The sequence below is a fragment of the Vulpes lagopus genome, chromosome 1 (assembly GCF_018345385.1).
Source record: "Vulpes lagopus strain Blue_001 chromosome 1, ASM1834538v1, whole genome shotgun sequence".
Classification (NCBI taxonomy): domain Eukaryota; kingdom Metazoa; phylum Chordata; class Mammalia; order Carnivora; family Canidae; genus Vulpes; species Vulpes lagopus.
Window position 1 is genome coordinate 145,826,969 of NC_054824.1, and position 20,590 is coordinate 145,847,558.

Sequence of the window (20,590 nt, forward strand, 5' to 3'; positions counted from 1 at the left end):
CAAACAATGCAAGTCTGCATCCACCCAGGAGCAACTGTATGGAGGGGGAGGATCTCCCGGAAAGAATACTCTGGAGGCGCACCCCCAAACCTCAGCCACCCCTCAGCACAGCACAGACTATCCCTCTGCATCCCTCCACACCGTCTCACCCCCACCCCCCAGACGAGCCTTCTAAGTGGAGGTCAGAAACAAAACACAAGGTCGTTCAAGAAATCTATGAATCAAATCATACCTCATAAATAATCCTCTGTACAAGATCAAATTCTCCCTCCAAAGATGAATCTAGAAGCAAAGCAAGGGGGTTGAACTTGACCCTCATCCCATGGGCAATCCTTTCTGAACCAGTTTTACGCAAGTTTGTCCTTTTGCCCTGCAGAGGAAGAAAGGGATGAATTAAGGAGACTAAGGGAAGGACAAGCTCAACTGAAGAAGTAAAATGAAATTTAAAGATACAATTCAGAGCATTTTATCAACATGTAACGTTATCTAGAAATGTGTACAGATCACAAGAGGCAGTGTCATGAATACACCCGTGTAACAAAGTGGGAGACTTTTCCCCAAGCTGCTGAGGTCACGTGCAGGTGACACGGCATAGCTGGGGCTGGGCTAAGGCTGTGGCAGGCGATGCCAGCAGGCGGGTTTTCTGTGGAGTGTCCTCCAATAGCCAAGAATGATCATTAAGTTCCCTATCTTATTTAGGATGGCAAACCCCACACAATTAAACCAGAATTACTATGGCTACCGTTTAATGAATGATTATCCATGGACTTCCCGCAAAAACCCTATGACCCCATTTTACAGATAAGGAAGTAAAGGTATAGAGCCAGTCCCATCAGAGCTGGGATTTAAATCCAAGTCATCTAGCTTCTTCAAACCCCTTCCTTTCAGTCAGTTTATAACATAATGGCTCCTCGGGGGAGGGGGGGAAGCATATAATTAAGGGAATAAGTATTATCAGCCTGTCCCAGGTAGACTAACAAGAAATCCTTCCAGTGTTAAAATGCTATCCCTGTTTCATATTCAGAATGTGACTATACTCCAAGATACACAAGCAAATTAATCAAGCCTTAGACTGTTAACAAACCAGGCTTAAAACAATATGGCAAAATTATTAAGACAGATCTAACACCCCATCAAATAAGTTTCTTAAACACCATCCAACAAAGTGGGAACGTTTCCTCAGGTGTGCTGTGCCACTCATACTGGTTTTTATTTTATTTCGGTTGTGGAAAACCACTGAGGTCTAGAAAACATCAAGTGGCCATCACTCCATTTCACAAACATGCAATGGCTAAACTATTGTTTCTTGGGAAAAGAAGTAAAAAAAAGAAGGATAAACGTTACACAGGGGTGACATGGAGCCACAAGCAGGACAGCCAGGGCCCCACACACACTTGTACTTCTGTCCCACTCAAAGCCAGGCAAGAAGAAAACTGCTCTCCCAGGATGATGGTAACTGACTATGACACTGGGACACTCGGGTCTCCTCTGTCTCTGAGAGTGTGAATCATCTTGACAACTAAAGCAGGGGGGCACAGCAGGTGTGAAATCGTCTCTTTCCTGAGTTTTAGTGCCAACTGCAGAGAACTCGGCACTCTAGACAGGCACAGCGCTGTTTCAAGTGGTAACCTCTAGGTCAACCTTGTCCCCTAGAATCCAATGTGTGTCGTATAAATCTTTTAAGCAAATGTCTACAGCAACCAGTAGTGACAGCAACTTGGGATGATCGTTATGTCTGAATCCACCACATCTCAAAGATTCAATAAGGGATCAAACATAAAGCACTTTAAAAAAAATCCTTATAATATGCTCTTTCACACTTTGGAATGGGTCCTTAAAATTCATAGTTTGGCCTCCTACTGAAACATGACCCCAGTTACACCTGAAAAGGTCAACTTTACTAAGGACACCTGGGGGGGTTTTGATCCTCTCTCAGAACCTCAAAGGAACACAAGAGACTTGCAAACAAGGCGTAACAAGGTGCCCAGTCAAAACACATACCCACACATTCCTCCCATCCTGGGAGGAACAGGATGCCTGCTGGTGTTCAAGGGCACCACAAGGTCCCTGCACCCTGCACAGACTTGCCAACTTCACGGGAGGAGAGGAACAGGCTTCGGTAGCTGCCCTGTTACCTCATCCTGCCCCCATCTGTCCTGAATGCTTCCAAGTTTACCAGCATTGGAAGCCTGAAGATGGATCATCCCCGAACAGTTCATTAAAGATACACATCACTGCAGGGAGAAGAGGAGTGTGAGTGACCCCACCAGAGGTTGAGTGAGTGAGAGATTTTCTGAGCCAGGGCTCTACTTTCACAGCCTCATGGGCCTCCCTAGCAGGAACCACCACGGCTAGAGAAGAAACAGCACGTGGTTTGTATCACAGAGAACCCAACTCTGCTTCTTTGCAGAGAAAAGGGTTCTTCCTAAAAAATAAAGATGATGTTTATCCTGAATACACCAAATTTCTTAATACTTATGAGATCCACTGTATGCTAAGAGGGCTGTAAAATAAAATGCAGGGCAACCCGGGTGGCTCAGTGGTTTAGCGCCGCCTTCAGCCCAGGGCCTGATCCTGGAGACCCAGATCAAGTCCCACGTCGGGCTCCCTGCATGGAGCCTGCTTCTCCCTCTGCCTGTGTCTCTGTCTCTGTCTCTCTCTGTCTCTCATAAATAAATAAATAAAATCTTTGGAAAAAATAAAAGAATAAAACAAAATAAAATGTAAAACAAAATAAAATGCCAACTGCAGACATGTTTGCAACCATAGGCAATTCACACACAAACCATCTTTTGCAAATGGCCCTGAGCACTTGTGTTTCACTGGGTCTTGACAGTCAACTGCCTGCCTGGAAGTCTGTGCCCGGGGGGGGGGGGGGGGGGGGGGTACAGGGGGGTAGCAGAAAGGATCACGAGACACCACATTACTTACAGGAGGCAGTGAGACCTGCCCTGTGATTTCGGGGGGACGCATGCTCCCAGAGTCTTCTCCTGGACCTTCTGGCTCCCCAGATGGGTATGGTGGGGGCGGGTATGGGGGATACTCCTCCAGGTACACTTCAAGCAGATGGGGTGCCTCTGCATTTGGTTCCTCCACACTGTTCTGAAAATTTGGGCTGTTGTCTGGGACTCCTTCCGGCACATAATCAAGGCCCGGAGAAGGAGCTGGCATGTCCGTGTTCTCTGAACTGGTACTCTCCACTTCCTCTGGGGATACTGGCTCAGGAACCAGAGAGACTGCCTCCTTCTCTGGCTCCACATGTAAATATGGATTCTGGATCTCTACTGGGCTTTCAGAGTCAGCCGCCACTGAGGTCGGCTTGGAGGGATATGAAGGGACAGAGATGGTCTCCATGGCAGCTATGGTGGTCCTCTGGTACAAAAGTTTCTGGATATTTGGCCCATTCGGACCCTCTGGCTCTGTAATAGAGCTACGCTTCTTTAGTGGCCGTGGTGCATTGGACAGTTTCTTCCGCAGGGCTTCCAGGTCAGCATCGCTCTGGTTCCGGTAGGGATTGGACAAGAAGGGCAGCAGTTTGGTGGGGCTGAGGGGCCGAGGAATTCTTTCATTCTCGTGGCCCTCCTGAACTGAAGACGCAGGCTCCATGTCAGGCTCAGGACTGCCCAGCTGGCCCTGGGGGCCAGAATAAACGTTCTCCGGGTGCTGCTGCTGGTTCTGGGCAGCAGCAATCACAGGCTTGCCATAAACTAATTGGAAAACAGAAACAAAGTCCTGATTAGTATTAAATCAAACGGGCAAGTAACAAACACAGCCAACAATAAATAAAGCCTCCTTTAATTTCAGTTACTACAGAGTACCTCTCAACACGACAAATTTTTAAAAACAACAAAGGACAGGGATTCCTGGGTGGCTCAGCGGTTAAGCGCCTGCCTTTAGCTCAGGGTGTGATCCTGGAGACCCAGAATCGAGTCCTACATCGGGCTCCCTGCGTGGAGCCTACTTCACTTCTCCCTCTGCCTGTGACTCTGCCTCTCTCTCTCTCTCTCATGAATAAATTAGTAAAATATTTTAAATAAATACATACATACATACAAACAACAAAAGACAAAGCAAGGCTTCCATCTCCACATAGTAAACTTATCAGAATGAAAACCCTCACTGATGGGAATGCATGCCACTATTTTATGTACCAATAAGAAAAAAAACTCAATTATAACTGTAAGAAATCACTAGCTATAGCACACAAAGCTGAAGTGTCAAAATATGAAGGCAATGTAAAAGCAATGGAAATGGGCAATCCTTTCCTGTGTCCAGATTAAAACTGAACATGAGCCATCCTCTTTCCTACATCTCAAAAGTCAGTCAATGTGGTAAACTATTTGGTGTAAGTTATTGAAAACCACTTGTATTTACCAAAACTATTCCCCTTATCATTCTGGTTCTATCAGAACTATCCAATTCCCACATTACTGTGTCAGTAGTTCTCACTGAAGTCAAGAATCAGCCACGGCATGTGTATAAAAATCTGTTGTCTGGGTTACTTTTGGGATATTTCAAAGCACCATTACTTGCTGATTTCATAACAAGAAAACCAATTTTCTTGGAAAATGGAAACAGGGTGAACTTGATTCCAGTTTTCTAAATTAATGACTCTTAGGAAGAACCCAACTGTACCAGACTATAAGTCTATGCTTTATAGCTAACTAGCACTCGTGTCCTCGTTAGAACAACTTAAAATACAGTAGAGAGCATGATTCCTACAAACCCACGGAGCAGAGGCTGCGTCTGCGCCATAGCTTTTACTCATCTATGGTGTTTACTTATTACTACTGCTACACTTATTTCACTGTATTCCTCTAACACCTACCGCAGGTGTGACATTTAGCAGACACCGGTTTAAACTCCCAGATAAGAAGAAAAGCCGCAATTAAACTTTTGTCTTAGAACAAAAGCAACCATCAACACAGCTATAAAGTCACTTTGCTGTCGTTTGCGGAAAGAGGACTGCTCCAGCACAGGACCAAGCTGTTATCCTGTGACCCAGTGAGAATGAGACCCCGAACCTTACCAGTGGAGAAGTGCGGCCCTCTGGAATGTGTTTTGGTCAGGGCACTCTGCACCGCTTGCTGGAAGTTTTTTCCAGGAGCTTGGTGCTGCGTGTACATGGAGTATATGGAGCTTGCCGCCACGGTCTGGGGTTTTCGGAAGGGTGGAAGAGCGGTGTCCTTCGAAGGCTGAGGGGTGAATGGCCGCACAGCGGCGGCGGGTGGGCTCTCCTGCTTACCAGCTGGAGACAGGACCTGGCCCTGGCCAGCTGAAGGTGGGCCAGGGGACCCCATGAGCCTCTGCTGCTGCCCCGTTTTCGGTTTGTTTCCCACGGACGCAACAGCTGCTGACAATTGCTGAAGGTTTCCATCTGGCTTTGTATCTGATGCTGACTGATTAGTTTGCCCAAAATAAGGCAAATTGATCTGTTTTGGTTTTGATGGAACAGGAGGTGGTACTTTAGTCACATTTTTATTCGCAGCCTGAAACACATACATGTATAAAGCAGTTGAAACACTGTCCAAATGGGAACACAGCATGTTCTAGAGAACCATATGCTGAACACATAAGCTCTACATTTTCAAGTCATAAAAACCCTGCAGGTCTCTGCACTGAACTACATATAATAAGGAACCTGAGGAATGCAATAGGATTCCCACCTTGAACGCCTCTTCCTTATCATCCCCTCTCCCACATGGGAGCCTGGAGGGCCCACTTGGAAATTAACTGCCACTTTACACATTCAACGATGGCCCCAATAGCCCCAAATCACCCTGGCTCGTGAGAACATCATGCCACTGTGCTTAAAACACCTAACTAGGAGCACGCAGCCATCACCCGATGGTCAAAGGCTGGGGTCCCAATAGTTACAAAAGATTTGCCACCAAATCATTCCTGACATAACCTCCATTCCAGACTGTGAAGAAACAAGCTGAGTAACACAAATACAATGTGCTTCAACACACTCCTTTTTTTCAGAGAATCACAGAAAATGTGAGCCAGCAGCAAGTATGGCAGCCGTCCTCCAATATAGTGTGAGACCACAAATATGCTCAAGCCACAGACTTCGTAATGACAGATTTCTGTTGTGTTTTCTAATCTTCCAGATATATTTTGTTTTTTCCTGGTCTCCCTCAACACGATACTCTCTCTCTCTTCCAAAGAGCATATACAGAATTACCACCGAATGTTACAACAGCCATTCTTAGCACCTGAGCATCCCGCAGGATGTCCTCACTGCTCTGGTTTTTCCTCAGAGCCCCCAAGGGGGATGGGACAGCAGACTGGTCCACCGTGTCAAACATCGAAAAGGGACGGACTTTCTTCTCCTTCTCCCTCAGGGGAACCTCTCCATCATCAGCTGAAGACAGAAAAAGATCACATGGATATTCAAGCTGTTTGTAATAAGACTTGTTTTTCACATATAAGTTTTTCTTTTTCTCTCCTTATTATCTTTAAAACCCTGCACACAAGACATTCTTCCCTATTTTTTAAATTAAGTTGACTAAAGAACAGCCCAAATGCTACAATGCTAGTACTTTAACTCCCCAACTAAACAAAGGTGTTCTGGAAATAAACACTGTCCCCAGTTTTAACACACCAGGAAACAAACCATCGAAAGGAGAATATGGGGAGCCCAGGTGGCTCAGTCAGTTAAGTGTCCAACCCTTGGTTTCAGCTCAGGTCATGATCCCATGGTCGTGAGATTGAGCCCTGAGTCAGGGCTCAGCATGGAGTCAGCTTGAAATTCTCTCTCCCTCCCCCTCTACCCCTCCCGGTCATTTTCTTTCTCAAATAAATAATAAATCTTGAAAAAAAAAAAAAAAAAGAGTGCGGAGCACCTCTCAGATGCCAGAACAGAACCCCACCTTGGTCCGGGATACCCCCTGAGCTTGCAGGCACAGGCGTGGAGGCTTGGCTCAAAGAAATGTCTGCACTTGGAGAACTCCAGTCAGGGCCCAGTGGATGAATTTTAGACCCTAGAATGCAGAAAAGCAACGAAGGTAACCTGGCACTCTAAAGAGATTTCTAATGGTTCCTTTTGCTGCAAGTTTAATCTCTGAAAACAGCTTGAAATTTCAGACTCACAACCATCCCATTAAACTTATTTAGCAAATATTGGATTTTAGATTTCTAATTTAAACTTTAACAATTTAAGATTAATCATGGTAAACAAAAAATCTGCTTGAACCAACGAGGACACATTGCTTTTCACTGGTACGAATCAGTCCCATCCCACTCAGAAAACAATTTCCAACTTTGCAGACCAAGGATTCCACGGTGCAGCTTACACACACCAGTGATGCACACACAACAAAAAGACAAAAATGTGGACATCGACCAGTCTTTCACAGATCAGTGCACTCTACACGGGTTTTCTCTATGCAGATATGGAAGTGTCAAAGCCATACCTTTGCCCTAAGAGGAGCAAAACAAAAGTAGTTCTTTCTACAGCAAAACCCAGACATGTAGCACTACTGCTTCACACTGGGAATTAGAGCAAAATAACCACAACTGTAAAGTTAGCCATCTTTTGCACGACAGTGGTTAGGGAAAAAAGACAATATTGTCTAGAGCTACTATTTCTCCTTGCAGGGGTCTAAATGAGAAGGTCTTTAAAGGATGTTTTCACTCTGCTTTCCCTACGAGCCTCCCTTCATCTACTCCTCCTATCACACAACTCTGGCTTACACCTCCCCGTGTGTCTGAGGTGTGCATAGAATACAGAGGCCCCTAACAAGGAGCCTCTGTTATTGTCACTGTGAGCTTCCAAAAGGTTTACCTTTATTCTGTAAGTGCTAGCAAGCAAAAGCTCACACATAAGCAAATAAGAATAGTAAGCACCACCAATCAGCAGAATGCATTCACCACCTCACCTTTTGTGAAGATGACGTCAACCACTACCACATATAGAAGAAGGAATTCAAAACAATCTTCACTGCAGAGATATTATGTTTCATCTCATTTCCCAAACAGAAATGCATTATTTAGGATTAAAAAATGTATCACTGCACAAGCAAAAACCACAAGGAGATTCTCAGGATTTAAACAAGAATAAGGGATAGGAAGACATTCTTTTAAACCCCAACCCAGAGGGAAATGGTGAGAAGCAGCCGTGGAAGGGCCAGAAGTGACCCAATTTACCTTTAGTCTGGGAGGTGGCCCCAGATCGCATGTTGGGCAACGTGTGTACTTTGAGTGGACCGTCCGGAGCCTGCATGGCCAAGGAGCTGTCCGGCAGAGCTGGCTTCACCAGAAGTTCAGGCCTTGAAGGGACACGAGGCATCGTGGACGACTGGATGTAAGGGCCCACCGCGGCCACACGACTGGGCGCTGGCAGCCCTTGCGGGGGCAGATTTCCATCAGATGAAACCTGAGGGAGACACAGAAGTCCTTCAGCATCACAAGTCAGAATGCATCAAACTCAGAAGAGGCCCGAGACACTAGCTAATTTTTAAAAATTAGCACTTTCAGGGTCTCGCCCTGGAGTGTATAAAACATCCTAGACCAACCATCCGACAGGGAGTGATGGCCCCCTGCTCTGTCCCAAGCAGGAGGCCCTCTTCCCGGAGGGCACCCGGGCACAGCCCCAGAGGCAGTGGCTCACGTGATCTCACTGGGCGGCCAGCGGCCACTCACCGGGAGGCTCTCCTTCTGCTGAAGCGCCGCCTTCTTCTTCCACAGCCGGTCCCGCAGCTCATTAACACGCTTGTCCATGACCGCCACCTCTGAATTGCGCTTATTCAGACACTCCCGCTGTTGCTGCAGCTTGGCGTTCTGCTCCTGATTCAGTTTGTTTCGTAACTGAATAAAATGGAGAGAGGGGGTAGTCAAGGAGCAGGAAAAAAAATTTCTCAAACAGATAATCACATGCTTAACTATTACATAATTTCTATAACCGTAGGGTCCCTCCAACCCCTCCACACTTCCATCTCATGGTTTAAAATTAAGTGTCAGCCCGCCAGCTGTGGCTGTTTAAGAAGTGCCTCAATTTCCTGTGTGAGATGCTCTGAAGTTTATTCTGGACTCTCTGGGGTTTAGATCCCCCCGCTGGAGGAAAAGAAACCAAAATCCTGCCCTTCCAGCTACTTTCATGGCTGCTGGCAGCAGCACACACCTGCAGCTCCTTGTAGAGCCGGTCAAGCTCAGCCGCGGCGGACCGGCTGTCGTGTCGGCCGTCCATCCTGCCGCTCCTGAGCATCTCCAGCTGTCTCGTCAGCTCCTCCACCTTGGACACGGCCAGAACAAGTTCCCTCTGCTTCTGCTGGAACACGCTATTCATATGCTCAATCTCCTCCACTAGAGTGAGAACCAGAACAGCAACAACAGTTGAAAAGAAAAATAATGGAGCACTCCCAGGCAACCGGGCTTTGCAACAAACTTCCTAACAGAGTAGACAGTTTTCAGAAGTGTCCTAGAACCAACCTACTTCTTTTACAAGCAACTGGAATCAACAGACATTTCTCAGTGTCTGTGCCTCTCTCTGAATGTACCTTTAGCAGAATCTGCATTGTGATTATTAAGCTCCAAATTTTAGAAACAATGAAATTTATTTAAAACTTGTAATCTCAGTTTTATAGTAGTAGAGGGGGTATTAAATCACAAAAATTTTAATTAAAATGGCATTGTAATGGAGGGACCTATTACACGAATAAAAATCCTAGCCTTCATCAATTTTTAGTCAAGCAGTATTTAATTAGAAAGAGGAAGAAAAGAAAAAAAAAAAGCCGTACTAGTATATTTTTTCCAAAGGTAACTGAGAAAACTTGTCTAAAACACCCAGCAATGAAACTCAATTCCCAGGAACCAAAAGTATCAAAACTTCGCAGAACTGTGTTCTGAAAAACCTCGATTTGAACGTTGCATGCGCACAGTGCCATCCTGCCAGCACTCAGCACAGAGGGCTGTGAGCACCGCACTGCCCCCTGCAGTGGGGCCCTGAGCGCTGGCAGGGCCCCTCCAGACCCGTTCCCTAAGGACTCACCAAGGCGGCCATTGCTCAGCCTCTTCTGCTCCACGTGGCCCTTCAGGGCTCGAACTTTCTTTAGCTTAGCCTCCTGTTTCTCGGCCATCTCCTTCAGCTTCCTGAGCTTCTCTTGCTCAGCGACTTCTTGCTGTTGACGCTGATCTTGCTGTTTCAGAAACTTCAAGCGCTGTTCCTGAAGACAGAAGCCATCGTTGGGCACATCCCCGCAAATAGATGGGAGCAGGGCTGAAGAGGCAGGGCTGGAGCACAGCAGGTGTCCTGCCCATAGCAGCAAACCTCCTTGGACAGGAGACAAAGACACAGCCTCCTGGCCCCAACCCCACACTTCCTGGAAGACCCATGAGTGAGCATTTCTGTTCGCGGTGGACCTTGGAGAGTAGGCGAACAGGGATCTGGAGCTAGTTCTCATGGATGGAGCTAAATATTAAGGAGGAGCTCACTCTAAAGAAGGCTCTGGAGTCAGATTTGGACTCACAACGTGAGTGAGCTCTGCTTCTTACAAGCTCTGAGACTGGGCAGACTGCTACCCTCGCCAAGGACACGTGTCGCTCTGTCTAAAAATGGGGGGATCAACAGCCTCGTGGGGCCACAATGAGGAGCAAATGAACCGTGAAGGGTGTGTCTCCTGTACAGAACCTCACCCAGCTAGTGTACATCCAGCACACACACTTAGCAAAGAGCTCAAGAGCTACTCAAGCTTCAGAAACCTACAATATAACATTTTGTTTCTAGTACGTTGAAGAGTTTTTTTGTTGCTGCTTTTGGATATTTTTTTAATTTTAATTTAATTTTATTTATTTGATAGCATGCACCCAAGAGGTGAAAGAGAGGCAGAGGGAGAGGGAGCAGCAAATTCCCCAATTGGGAAGCCCCAGTCTGGGGCTCAATCCCAGGACCCTGAGGTCATGACCTGAGGGGAAGACAAATGCTTCACCGACTGGGTCACTCAGGTGCCCCTCAGTATATTAGTTTTAACTAAAAGTGAGTAACAGAACCACACAATTTACAATCGGGGGTAAACTTCTCAGACTAATATGCCTGAAACATAAATAACATAAAAATAGTTTCAAAATAAGACCCTGAGGTTAAAGATTTATTGTATTAATCAGCCTTTTTATTTGAATCTATGTCCCTGATACCCAGGAAATGGTGCATTGGCATCACATGGGAGCCTGTCAGAAATCCACCATCTCAGATCCCAACACATACCTACTGAACCAGAATATGCATTTGTAACAGTCCCCAGGAGATTCACTCGCATGCATGAGAAGCAATGCTATACCTCATTTTGAAAACGCTGGTGCCTGGCGTCAGAGACGGAAACAGACACACAGGAACCCCAACAAGAGTTACATGGAGGGCCACAGGGCGTGTTGCTGAGGACCCTGCACGCTAGATCGCTGAAGGTCTAGCCCAGCTCCAGTGGACTGACAGTCACCATGACAGTGGTCAGCTGCAGTTACCAAGTGTTTAGAGCAGGGATGGCAGGTGAAACCAGCCTGCTCTCTATGTGTGTGAGTCAAGTTTTAAGGGATCACAGCCAGCCACCCATAGTTTATGTCTTTGGCTGCTCTTGTGCTATGACCGCAACACTGAGAAGCCTGCACAGCCTACAATATTGACCACTAGTCTTTATGGAGGACATGTGGTGACACCTGTTTCAGACCACAGCCTGTGGCTGGCAGGAGAAACAGCAGGGAGACTGGTGTAGACAATAACAGGGAAGCATGTCATATTCTACCTGAGGCCAGGAGGGGGATTAGTCTGTGGGGGCAGGATGGCTCAAATAAAGGCAAGCAGTCTGTGACCAGTGCCACACAGCAGAAGGGGACAGAGTTAGCATTAGTTGACTTTAAAGTCCCTCTTGCTGTAGTAATAATTCAGGACAAGGCTAGTCCAGAGCAGTTCTTACTCTCAAAGTCCAAGTATTCTTTATGCCTTTCCTGTTTTCCTAATACACAACATAACGTGGTTAATTTTGATCAGAACCAGAGGTCAAGAGACCTGGATCAACTGGGATGATCTAAAGATTTCTACAAAATGCTGTGGTAAAGAGAAGAAAGCACCACAAAGCAGATAACCTGTGGGGTGATGTTATCAACTTGTATCTTGAAGTCACTGGCTTAACAGGGTAGAACATAAACAGCTTTACACACAGATCAACAGAGAGGCCTGTCCAGGCTTTAAACAAGACCTTACCTTGGTTGCCAGCATTTGTTGCTGGGCCTCAATCTGTTGCTGCTGGCGAGATGCCATTTCCTGAAGCTCAGCCAGAGTCAGATCCATCCTCGGGCTATTAACCTACACGAGAGAACAGAAAGAATCCAGCTGCAAGATGAGCACAGAGGCCTATGTCAGCTCCATCTGGACCCACCTGGGTCCCTTAGGACACAGTTCATGTTTCTTTTCGTAACATTAAAGAGACCACTTTTATATTAATATCCCCACAACAACTAAGTGCTAGCCAGAGCAGCCTGGTGGCGCAGCAGTTTAGTGCTGCCTGCAGCCCGGGGTGTGATCCTGGAGACCCGGGATTGAGTCCCACATTGGGCTTCCTGCATGGAGCCTGCTTCTCCTTCTGCCTGTGTCTCTGCCTCTCTCTTCGCTCTCTCTGAATGAATAAATAAATAAATCTTAAAAAAAAAAAAAAAAAAAAGTGCTAGCCAGTGCAGTAGAGCAAGAAAAAGACGTGAGTTATATCCTATCTGGATAGGACAGACAACAGTCACCCATAAGGAAAATGGTCTGGAATCCACAGAAGAAATACCAGAACTAAAAAGTTGTTTAGCAAGATTGCAGGATAAACAACCAATATGCAAAAATCTACTGTGCTTCTTATATTAACAACCAGAAAAATTTTTTAATTTACTTTTTTTTTTTTTTTTTTAATTTACTTATTTTTATTTAGACTTTATATATTTAACAGAGAGAGAGAGAAAACAAGCAGGCAGTGCTGCAGCAGGCAGAGAGAGAAGGAGAAGCAGGCTCCCCGCTGAGCAGGGAGCCCAACATGGGGCTCCATCCCAGGACCCTGAGATCATGACCCCAGGAGCAGAGCTGAACTGTCTTGTCTGAGCCACTCAGATGTCCCTAAAATTTTTTTAAATACTATTTACAGTAGCATAAAAACCACGAAGCACTGAGGAATAAATTTAACAAAGGATGTACAGGACCTTTACCCCAGAAACTCAATCCCACAAGACGAGGCCTGAATAAACGGCAGTATGTTGCAGCACTTGCAAGTCAAAATGCCCAGTACCGTCAAGATGGCAATTCTTAGCAAACTGATCTACAGACTCAACTGAATAAAATCCCAGCAGGTTTTTTTTGGATAAATGGACAAGTGGATGGACATGCACAGGATCTAGAAAAGTCACAACAACCCCAAGAGGAATAAAGTTGGAAAACTCTCACTACTCAACTGCATGACTGAGCTGGCTTCAGGGGCCAACACAGGTGGTACTAACATCAAGACAGAGGATCGGAGAATACACAGACAGACCTGCCTGGATACAGGGCAACAAACACTGCTTGGTCAACAGGATATCCATACATCCACAGACAAAACTTTCATTCTCACACCACAACCACATGTTCACCCAAAATGAATAAAATGAAATGTAAAGTAACACTACAAAACTTCTAAATTGAGCAATTATACTTTACCAAAATTAAGAACAAGTCACAGACTAGGAAAAATATTTGCAAATCATATACCTAATAAAGGACTTGGATCCAGAATATGGAAGAATTCTCGAGCCCAATACTAAGAAAGCAAACAAACCAACAAAGAAAAATATGAAAAGATTTCAACAAAGACTTCACCAAAAAACATACACAAATGGCAAATAAGCTCATGGAAAGACACCAATATCATGGGCCATTAGAGAAATACACACTAAAGCCTCAACATACTACTCAATATACATGCCTATTAGCCAAAATTGAAAAGACTGACCGTACCAAATGTTGGCAAGGATGTGGAAAGACTGGAACTCTGATAAGAATGTAATATAAAACAATCACTTTGCAAAACAGTTTGGCAGCCTTATTTTTTTTTTTTTTTAAGATTTAATTTATTTACTCATGAGAGACACAGAGAGAGAGGCAGAGACACAGGCAGAGGAAGAAGCAGACTCTCCACGGGGAGCCCAAAGCGGGACTCAAACCCCAGACCCCAGGATCATGACCTACGCCAAAGGCAGATGCTCAACCACTGAGCCATCCAGGCAGCCCTGGCAGCCTCTTAAAAAATGAACACAAACTTACCATGTGACCCAGCACTATTTACTCAAAAGAAATAAAAGAATATGCCCATATAAAGATTTATACCCAAATATTCCTTACAACTTGATACAGAGTGACCAAAAACTAGAAGCACCTCAATGTCCTTTAAGAGAGAAATGGAAGAACAAGCTGTGCCATATCCAGACAATGAAATGTCTCTTGGCAATAAACAGGAACCAACTACTGATACACATGACGAAATGGATAAAAATAATGATATTGAGAAAATTCACACAAAAGGATTATATATGGCATGACTCCATTTAGGTAAGATTCTAGAAAAATAAAAGTAATTTGTAGTGACAGAAAGTGGACCCCCCGGAGGGTCCGTGAGGATGAGGAGAGAGAGGCATGAAGGGAAGGGTTACAGAAGGACACAAGGAAACTCAGAGGGTGATGGATGTTCTCACTATCCTGATTATGGTGATGGTTTTACAGGTGTATATGTATGTAAAAACATATATGTATGTATCAAGTTGTATACTCAAAACATGTGTGGTTTATTATAGGCCAATTATACTTCAATGAAACCCAGTGAGGGAGAAAGATATATTGTGTCAAGATGCACTCAAATGCTGGTAATGGCTAAGAGGAGTTTTTGGTCATCCTTATACGAGTTTTTCATCCCTGTAAGGTAACAGTAAGATCTCAGAAGAGGAAAAAGGAGAATTTGGGGAAAGGCAGAGCAGGAGCAAATGGCCTGGATTCTCCCATAAATTTACTCTAGGTTGGGGAAAGATGAGGTAGCTAATCCCTAACAGTATTAAAAATTCTGAGCTCTGGAAACAAAATGTCTACAAGGTACCCCCCTAAAGATACTTGATACAATTCATATGCAATACCAGAGCATTAACATGTAACTTTTCATTTTACTAAAGCCATTATAGCAAAAAATAAAATCATACACATGCAAAAATTTCTCCCTTAAACTTGCCCACTATTTGTTTTGTTCTGAATTTGCTGTGTGCCCAGCATCTAACTGCTCTCAATAGTCAGCTATGTAAAGATCATTAAAATTAATCCTTTCTATGAAATAAATGTCAAACAACCCTTTAAAAAGCAGGCCATCCGGGGCCCCTTGAGAGCTAGTCAGTGAAGCATTTGCCTTCTGCTCAGGTCATGATCTCAGGGTCCTGGGATGGAGCCCCATGTTGGGCTCACTGGCCAACTGGGAGTCTGCTTCTCCCTCTGTCCCTCACCCCTGCTTGTGCATTCTCTCTCTCTCTCTGCCTCCACCTCTCAAATAAATAAATAAATCTTAAAAAAAAAATAAAAAGCTAAGATCCTTCATAAGGCAGTGAGTTAACAAAGTAGCATTGAAGCAGCAATGAGTCAAAGGGAAATGTTACAAGAGTAGCAGGCTCTCAGCTCTCATGCATATCACTTACCCCGTTCTCCTTCCTTCTATGTTCACCAGGGACTTTCATGCCATTTCTCTTTACACTTGGATCCTGAGACCGTGATCCACTCACTAAGCACAAAATTCAAAAACAATGCATTAACACCAGAGTTGGCAGACACTGCAAGTACTGGCTCATCTCTGAGCTCCGCGATTATTGCTCCTGGGTATCTTAAGTAGAAATATACCGTAAACCAAGTATTTTCTCATAGCAATGGAGAAAGTCTCATAATTCTGCCTGTTTTGGAAAACCGTACTTGGAATGGTGAATAGTCAGGACCAGAAAATTATCACGTGCTGGCTGCTCCCACGAGAGTCACACAAGCCTGACACCAGAGGAGGGAAAACCGACAACAGGAGTGTACTTCTGATGGGTCATGCGTACCATCTGTTCGCAGACTCCTGGGACTCTATTTAGCTACTTAGTACTAAAGTCAAGAACTTCCACTGGAAGGAACAAGTGAAAATTAAATCAATCCATCCTTGTGCTCATTAATCATACTTCTAACTCACACAGAATAGTAGTAACTAAAGACAGAACAAGAGGGGCTCTGCATATTTGGTTTACTGAGGGCATTTTATGGTAATTCACGAGTAGTACAAAGTACGTCCCCATTTATTTCAGTGAAAAATTTCTATTTTCTTAACTTAGAAAAGTACTAACTGGAAAACACTATATTCTTTTTTGGCTAAAAAGAATTTTTCAAGTCAAAACATATAGGTCTCTCAGTATCATGTGCTGTATCATAAACAGAAAATAATCTTAATTTAAACTGATACATTTTTAGAAATTAACAGTGTCAAAACATTTTTAAATGTATGAAATTAAACTTCTCCTTGTAGTTCCCAGAGATCAGAAAACGCATTATCTCCCAAGAAGTTTTAGATCAAAATTTCTTCTGAATTAAATGTCTATGATACCTACTTAACAGACTCCCACGCCAATAAATGTCTGTCCTCAGCACCAGGTATGACACATACACCTAACTCGAAAGCATTTGCTTTATTTTTAAAATACTGTTCCATCCTCTGACAACACAGCTTGGGTAATCTGTCACAATATTTCTGCAAGAAAAAAAAATCTACCATTTAAGAATTTACCATTTAATTGCTTTCTTTGCTGCCTAAGAGAGAGGACTCAGCCAGTGGGAGCATGTTCAGGACATAATTAGAAACAGCTCCCATCCTTGCTCGGGCCCAGGCCCTGGCTAAGGAGACAAGAGTGTGGCAGCCCTGCCCTCACCCGCAGTCCAGAAGTCTGCGCAGAAAGGCCCACTTGTGGAGCCAGCGAATTGCTGCCATATCCCAGTTCAAACACCATGTGGCACTGGTGTTTGCCAAGATGGAAACAGCTCCTTCATCTTCAGCCTCTATTTCTCACCTTACAGACACACTGAGACAGCACTACTGAGAGGCTCTTTAATAATTTACCCACTATGTATATACCAGATACGCGAACTGTTAGGTGAACAGGTAAAATTCCTTCTTCCAAGAGGATGTGTGCAGTAACGTAACAGAAACAAAAGACAAAATAAAAATGCGAATGCAGATGCCAATTTAAAACTACAAGGGCAGCAGCTTAGGAAAGAAATAAGTGCTTATATAAAGCAAAATCAGAGACACCAGTGCTGCTGAAAAGCACGTGGCCGGCCTGGCTGAGGGGACTCAGCTGCACTCCTGGCCCCATCCTGAGCACATCAGACAGGTTAGGTCACCCGAGTGCTAGCACTTTTCACCCGCAGAGTGGAGGAGTCCACACTAAGTCACTCGAGGGCCCCCCTACACACACGCCACATTTAATAATCTCTAATTGCTGGGCACCATATGCACGTGTAGTAAAATTGAGATGTTAGAATACATGATAATTAACATCTGTGACCTACATTCCTGCTCCCGAGAATAGGAGCCTGAGGTCACAAATCCTCAACCTCCCATTTTAAAAGTTCTCTCATTTTTAGAAATACCTAGTAATCCCGCTCAACAAGTGACTTCCCCTGGAACAGAGCTTCCCCACCATTCTGACTAGAAACGAGGCCACCAGGGTCCCCGAGATGACTGCACCCTCGGGGTCTGGCTCCTTTCAGTCCACCATTCCTCTTCTTCCTCTTCTCCCTCTGTTCTACATCTACACAGAGCACCTGACTCCCATCCAAAGCCAGCCTCTCAGCCTCTAATTCTGGCTCGCTTCATGGCCAAATGGAGCCCTCATCACCTAGAAGTCTCCCTCTGGAATCTCAGATTCAGATATCTCCCTTTTGAACCCTAACTTCCTCTCACTACACCTGCTCACAAGCCTGAGACTGTGGTCTCTGTCCCTGCCAACTATCTCCCCACAGCCCTCTCCTCCTCCCCTCCTCACAAGCTCATATGCTGTCCTGCCCACAGCCTCCTCTCCCCGTCCATGGACCCTTCTCTGAATCAGGCTAGCAAAACCCCAAGACTGGGTCAATCCAACCATCTTACAACCGTCCGGGATGCCAAGCCCAGCTGGAGGGAATGCCCCATGGTCTCACCTGCTCCCTAGCATCCTGACACCCTTACCAGAGGCTCACTTGTTCCCCACAATAGCTCACACTGGCCTCTACACCCTCCCACCTCAGAGAAAACAATCAGACAAGAAGCTCGTCCACCTGATTCCACAAAGCACACACACCCACCATCATCCCCAGGCAGTTCTTTCTCCCTCTGCTTACAGCAGATGAGGGCTCCCGGGCTGAGGGCACACCTTCTCAGGCACACATTCCCTCTCCCACATTTCAGCCTCCTGCTCTAGGGACTCATTTCCACCTGCTTCTCTCGCCTCTTCAAACAGAACAAATCAAAGAAAACCACACCCTTTCCTCCCCAACAATCAAGGTACTCAAAAGCTGGTCTGTCCTCAGGCTTCCACTTCCCTTTCTGTCCTGCACCCCTCACATTACGTGGCTCCTGACCACCCCCAGCTCCTCCAACATGGGAGTCAAAGTCCACAGCTCTGTTAAGATTCACATAATGCTACCCACCCGTGTCCCTGCCAGGGGGCCGTTCATGACGAAGGAAGAAACGGACTTCATTCCTCTGACTTCCAAACCTCTGCAGAACATCAAACATCCGCTCATTATCAGCAACTGGACGTTCTAAAGGAAACAAACAAATACATGATTTGCAGGTACAAGAAGCATTTACTATCCACCCTTCATGCAAATTATGCCTGTAGGAAATACTAAGCATCTTAGATAATGTTTTCTCACTAAAAGAGCCCTTGAAATTGGTATATATATAAAAGAGAATGCTACTCAGCCAACAGAAAGAATGAAATCTTGCCATTTGCAATGATGTAGATGGAACTAGAGGGTGTTATGTGAAGCAAAATAAAATAAGTCAAAGATAATTATTTTATTTCACTCATATGTGGAATTGAAGAAGCAAAACAGAGGGTCATATGGGAAAGAAAGGAAAAAAGAAAACAAGATGAAATCAGAGAGGGAGACAAACCATAAGAGATTCTTAATCACAGGAAACAAACTGAGGGTTGCTGGAGAGGAGTGGGGTGGGGGAACAGGGTCACTGGGTGATGGGCATAAAGGAGGGCACATGATGTGATGAGCACCGGGTGTTATATGAGACTGATCAATCACTGACCTCTACCTCTGAAACTAGTAACACATTATATTTTAATTAAATTTAAATAAAATTTCAAAAAGGAAAAAGAAAAAGAAAAAAAAAGAAAGAAAGCATCACAAGTTTTCCACACACACAGCAAGTGTAGAGTCAATGGGCATTGGAAAGGAGAATGCATCTGGGCCTGATACCAGGAGCATGGGAGTGTTAACTCAGTGCTCCCGACAGGCCACAGGCTTGCCATTGAACTCAGGGAGTTTCAGAAGTCACTGTAAACTATTACACAGGATGGACTCTGATGTCCCTTCCAACTCAAACATTCTAGGGTTCTTTAAATATAAATGAAAAATTAAAAATAACTTTCTAGATAAATAGCCCAGGGGTGCCTGGGTGGCTCAGTCGGTTGAGCAGAGACTCTTGATGTCAGCTCAGGTCATGATCTCAGGATCATGAGTTCAAGCCCTCACATGGGGCTTACTTGGTGCAAAATCGGCTCAGGATTCTCTCTCCCTTAGCCCTTCCCCCTGCTCATGCACATGTGCTCTCTAAATAAATAAAATCTTTACATATAGTTTAGCTTTACTATCTATTAGACTATTTTTATTTTTTTATTTTTTTCTATTAGACTATTTTTAAATTATAATTCTATAAACCATGTTAAAAAAAATCCAAAGAAAAGGCTATTTACTACACTGAAAATATACTTGGCTCTTGAGTAACATCGGCGTGATCCACCCAGGTCCACATATATAGGAGGTTTTTTTGATAAACACAGTCCTGAAATATTTTCTTTTCCTTAAAAAAAAAATTTTTTTTTAAATCATTTCTTTTAAAAAGAGAGAGTGAGAGCGAGTGAGCAGGGATAGGCAGACAGAGAGAATCTCTAGTAGACCCCACTGAGCACAGAGCCTAACGCGGGGCATGATCTCTTGACCCTGAAATCACAACCTGAGCTGACATCAAGAGTTGGATGCCTAACTGACAGGCCATCCAGGCACCCCATGATTTTCTTAATAGCACTTTTTTCTCTCCAGCAAACTCAATTAAAGAACACAGTAAATAATACATAACACACAAAATATGTTAATCAACTGCTGACATGCTCAGCAAGGCTTCTAGCCAACACCAGGCTGTAAGTGGTGAAGTTTGGGGGGGGGGTGTGAGTCAAAAGTCCCATGTGGATTTGACTGCATGGAGGGGTTGGTGCCCTGAGCCCCAACATTGTTCAAAGGTCACCTGTATCTATTCAGCCTTCTTTCAGTGAGATTGTTAGTTGTCAAACTTCTCTAGAGACAAAAAGAAGGACACAG

The 20,590-nt window shown here is 44.7% G+C and overlaps 1 protein-coding gene across 3 annotated transcripts in view; it reads right to left on the reverse strand.

Moving 5' to 3' along the window:
• The window catches only part of TP53BP2 (tumor protein p53 binding protein 2), a 55,461-nt gene that overhangs the window by 7,678 nt on the left and 27,193 nt on the right, over nucleotides 1-20,590 (reverse strand). For all 3 annotated transcript variants that reach the window (XM_041746503.1, XM_041746486.1, XM_041746495.1), the window contains 12 exons: nucleotides 18,683-18,796; nucleotides 15,670-15,752; nucleotides 12,194-12,295; nucleotides 9,992-10,166; nucleotides 9,125-9,306; nucleotides 8,647-8,811; nucleotides 8,152-8,380; nucleotides 6,876-6,986; nucleotides 6,219-6,367; nucleotides 5,030-5,489; nucleotides 2,932-3,707; nucleotides 233-370 (listed from right to left, as the gene is read on the reverse strand). In XM_041746503.1, the coding sequence (XP_041602437.1) occupies nucleotides 233-370; nucleotides 2,932-3,707; nucleotides 5,030-5,489; nucleotides 6,219-6,367; nucleotides 6,876-6,986; nucleotides 8,152-8,380; nucleotides 8,647-8,811; nucleotides 9,125-9,306; nucleotides 9,992-10,166; nucleotides 12,194-12,295; nucleotides 15,670-15,752; nucleotides 18,683-18,770 (2,658 nt within the window). In that variant the 5' untranslated portion in view covers nucleotides 18,771-18,796. The remainder of the gene's footprint in view (nucleotides 1-232; nucleotides 371-2,931; nucleotides 3,708-5,029; nucleotides 5,490-6,218; nucleotides 6,368-6,875; nucleotides 6,987-8,151; nucleotides 8,381-8,646; nucleotides 8,812-9,124; nucleotides 9,307-9,991; nucleotides 10,167-12,193; nucleotides 12,296-15,669; nucleotides 15,753-18,682; nucleotides 18,797-20,590) is intronic.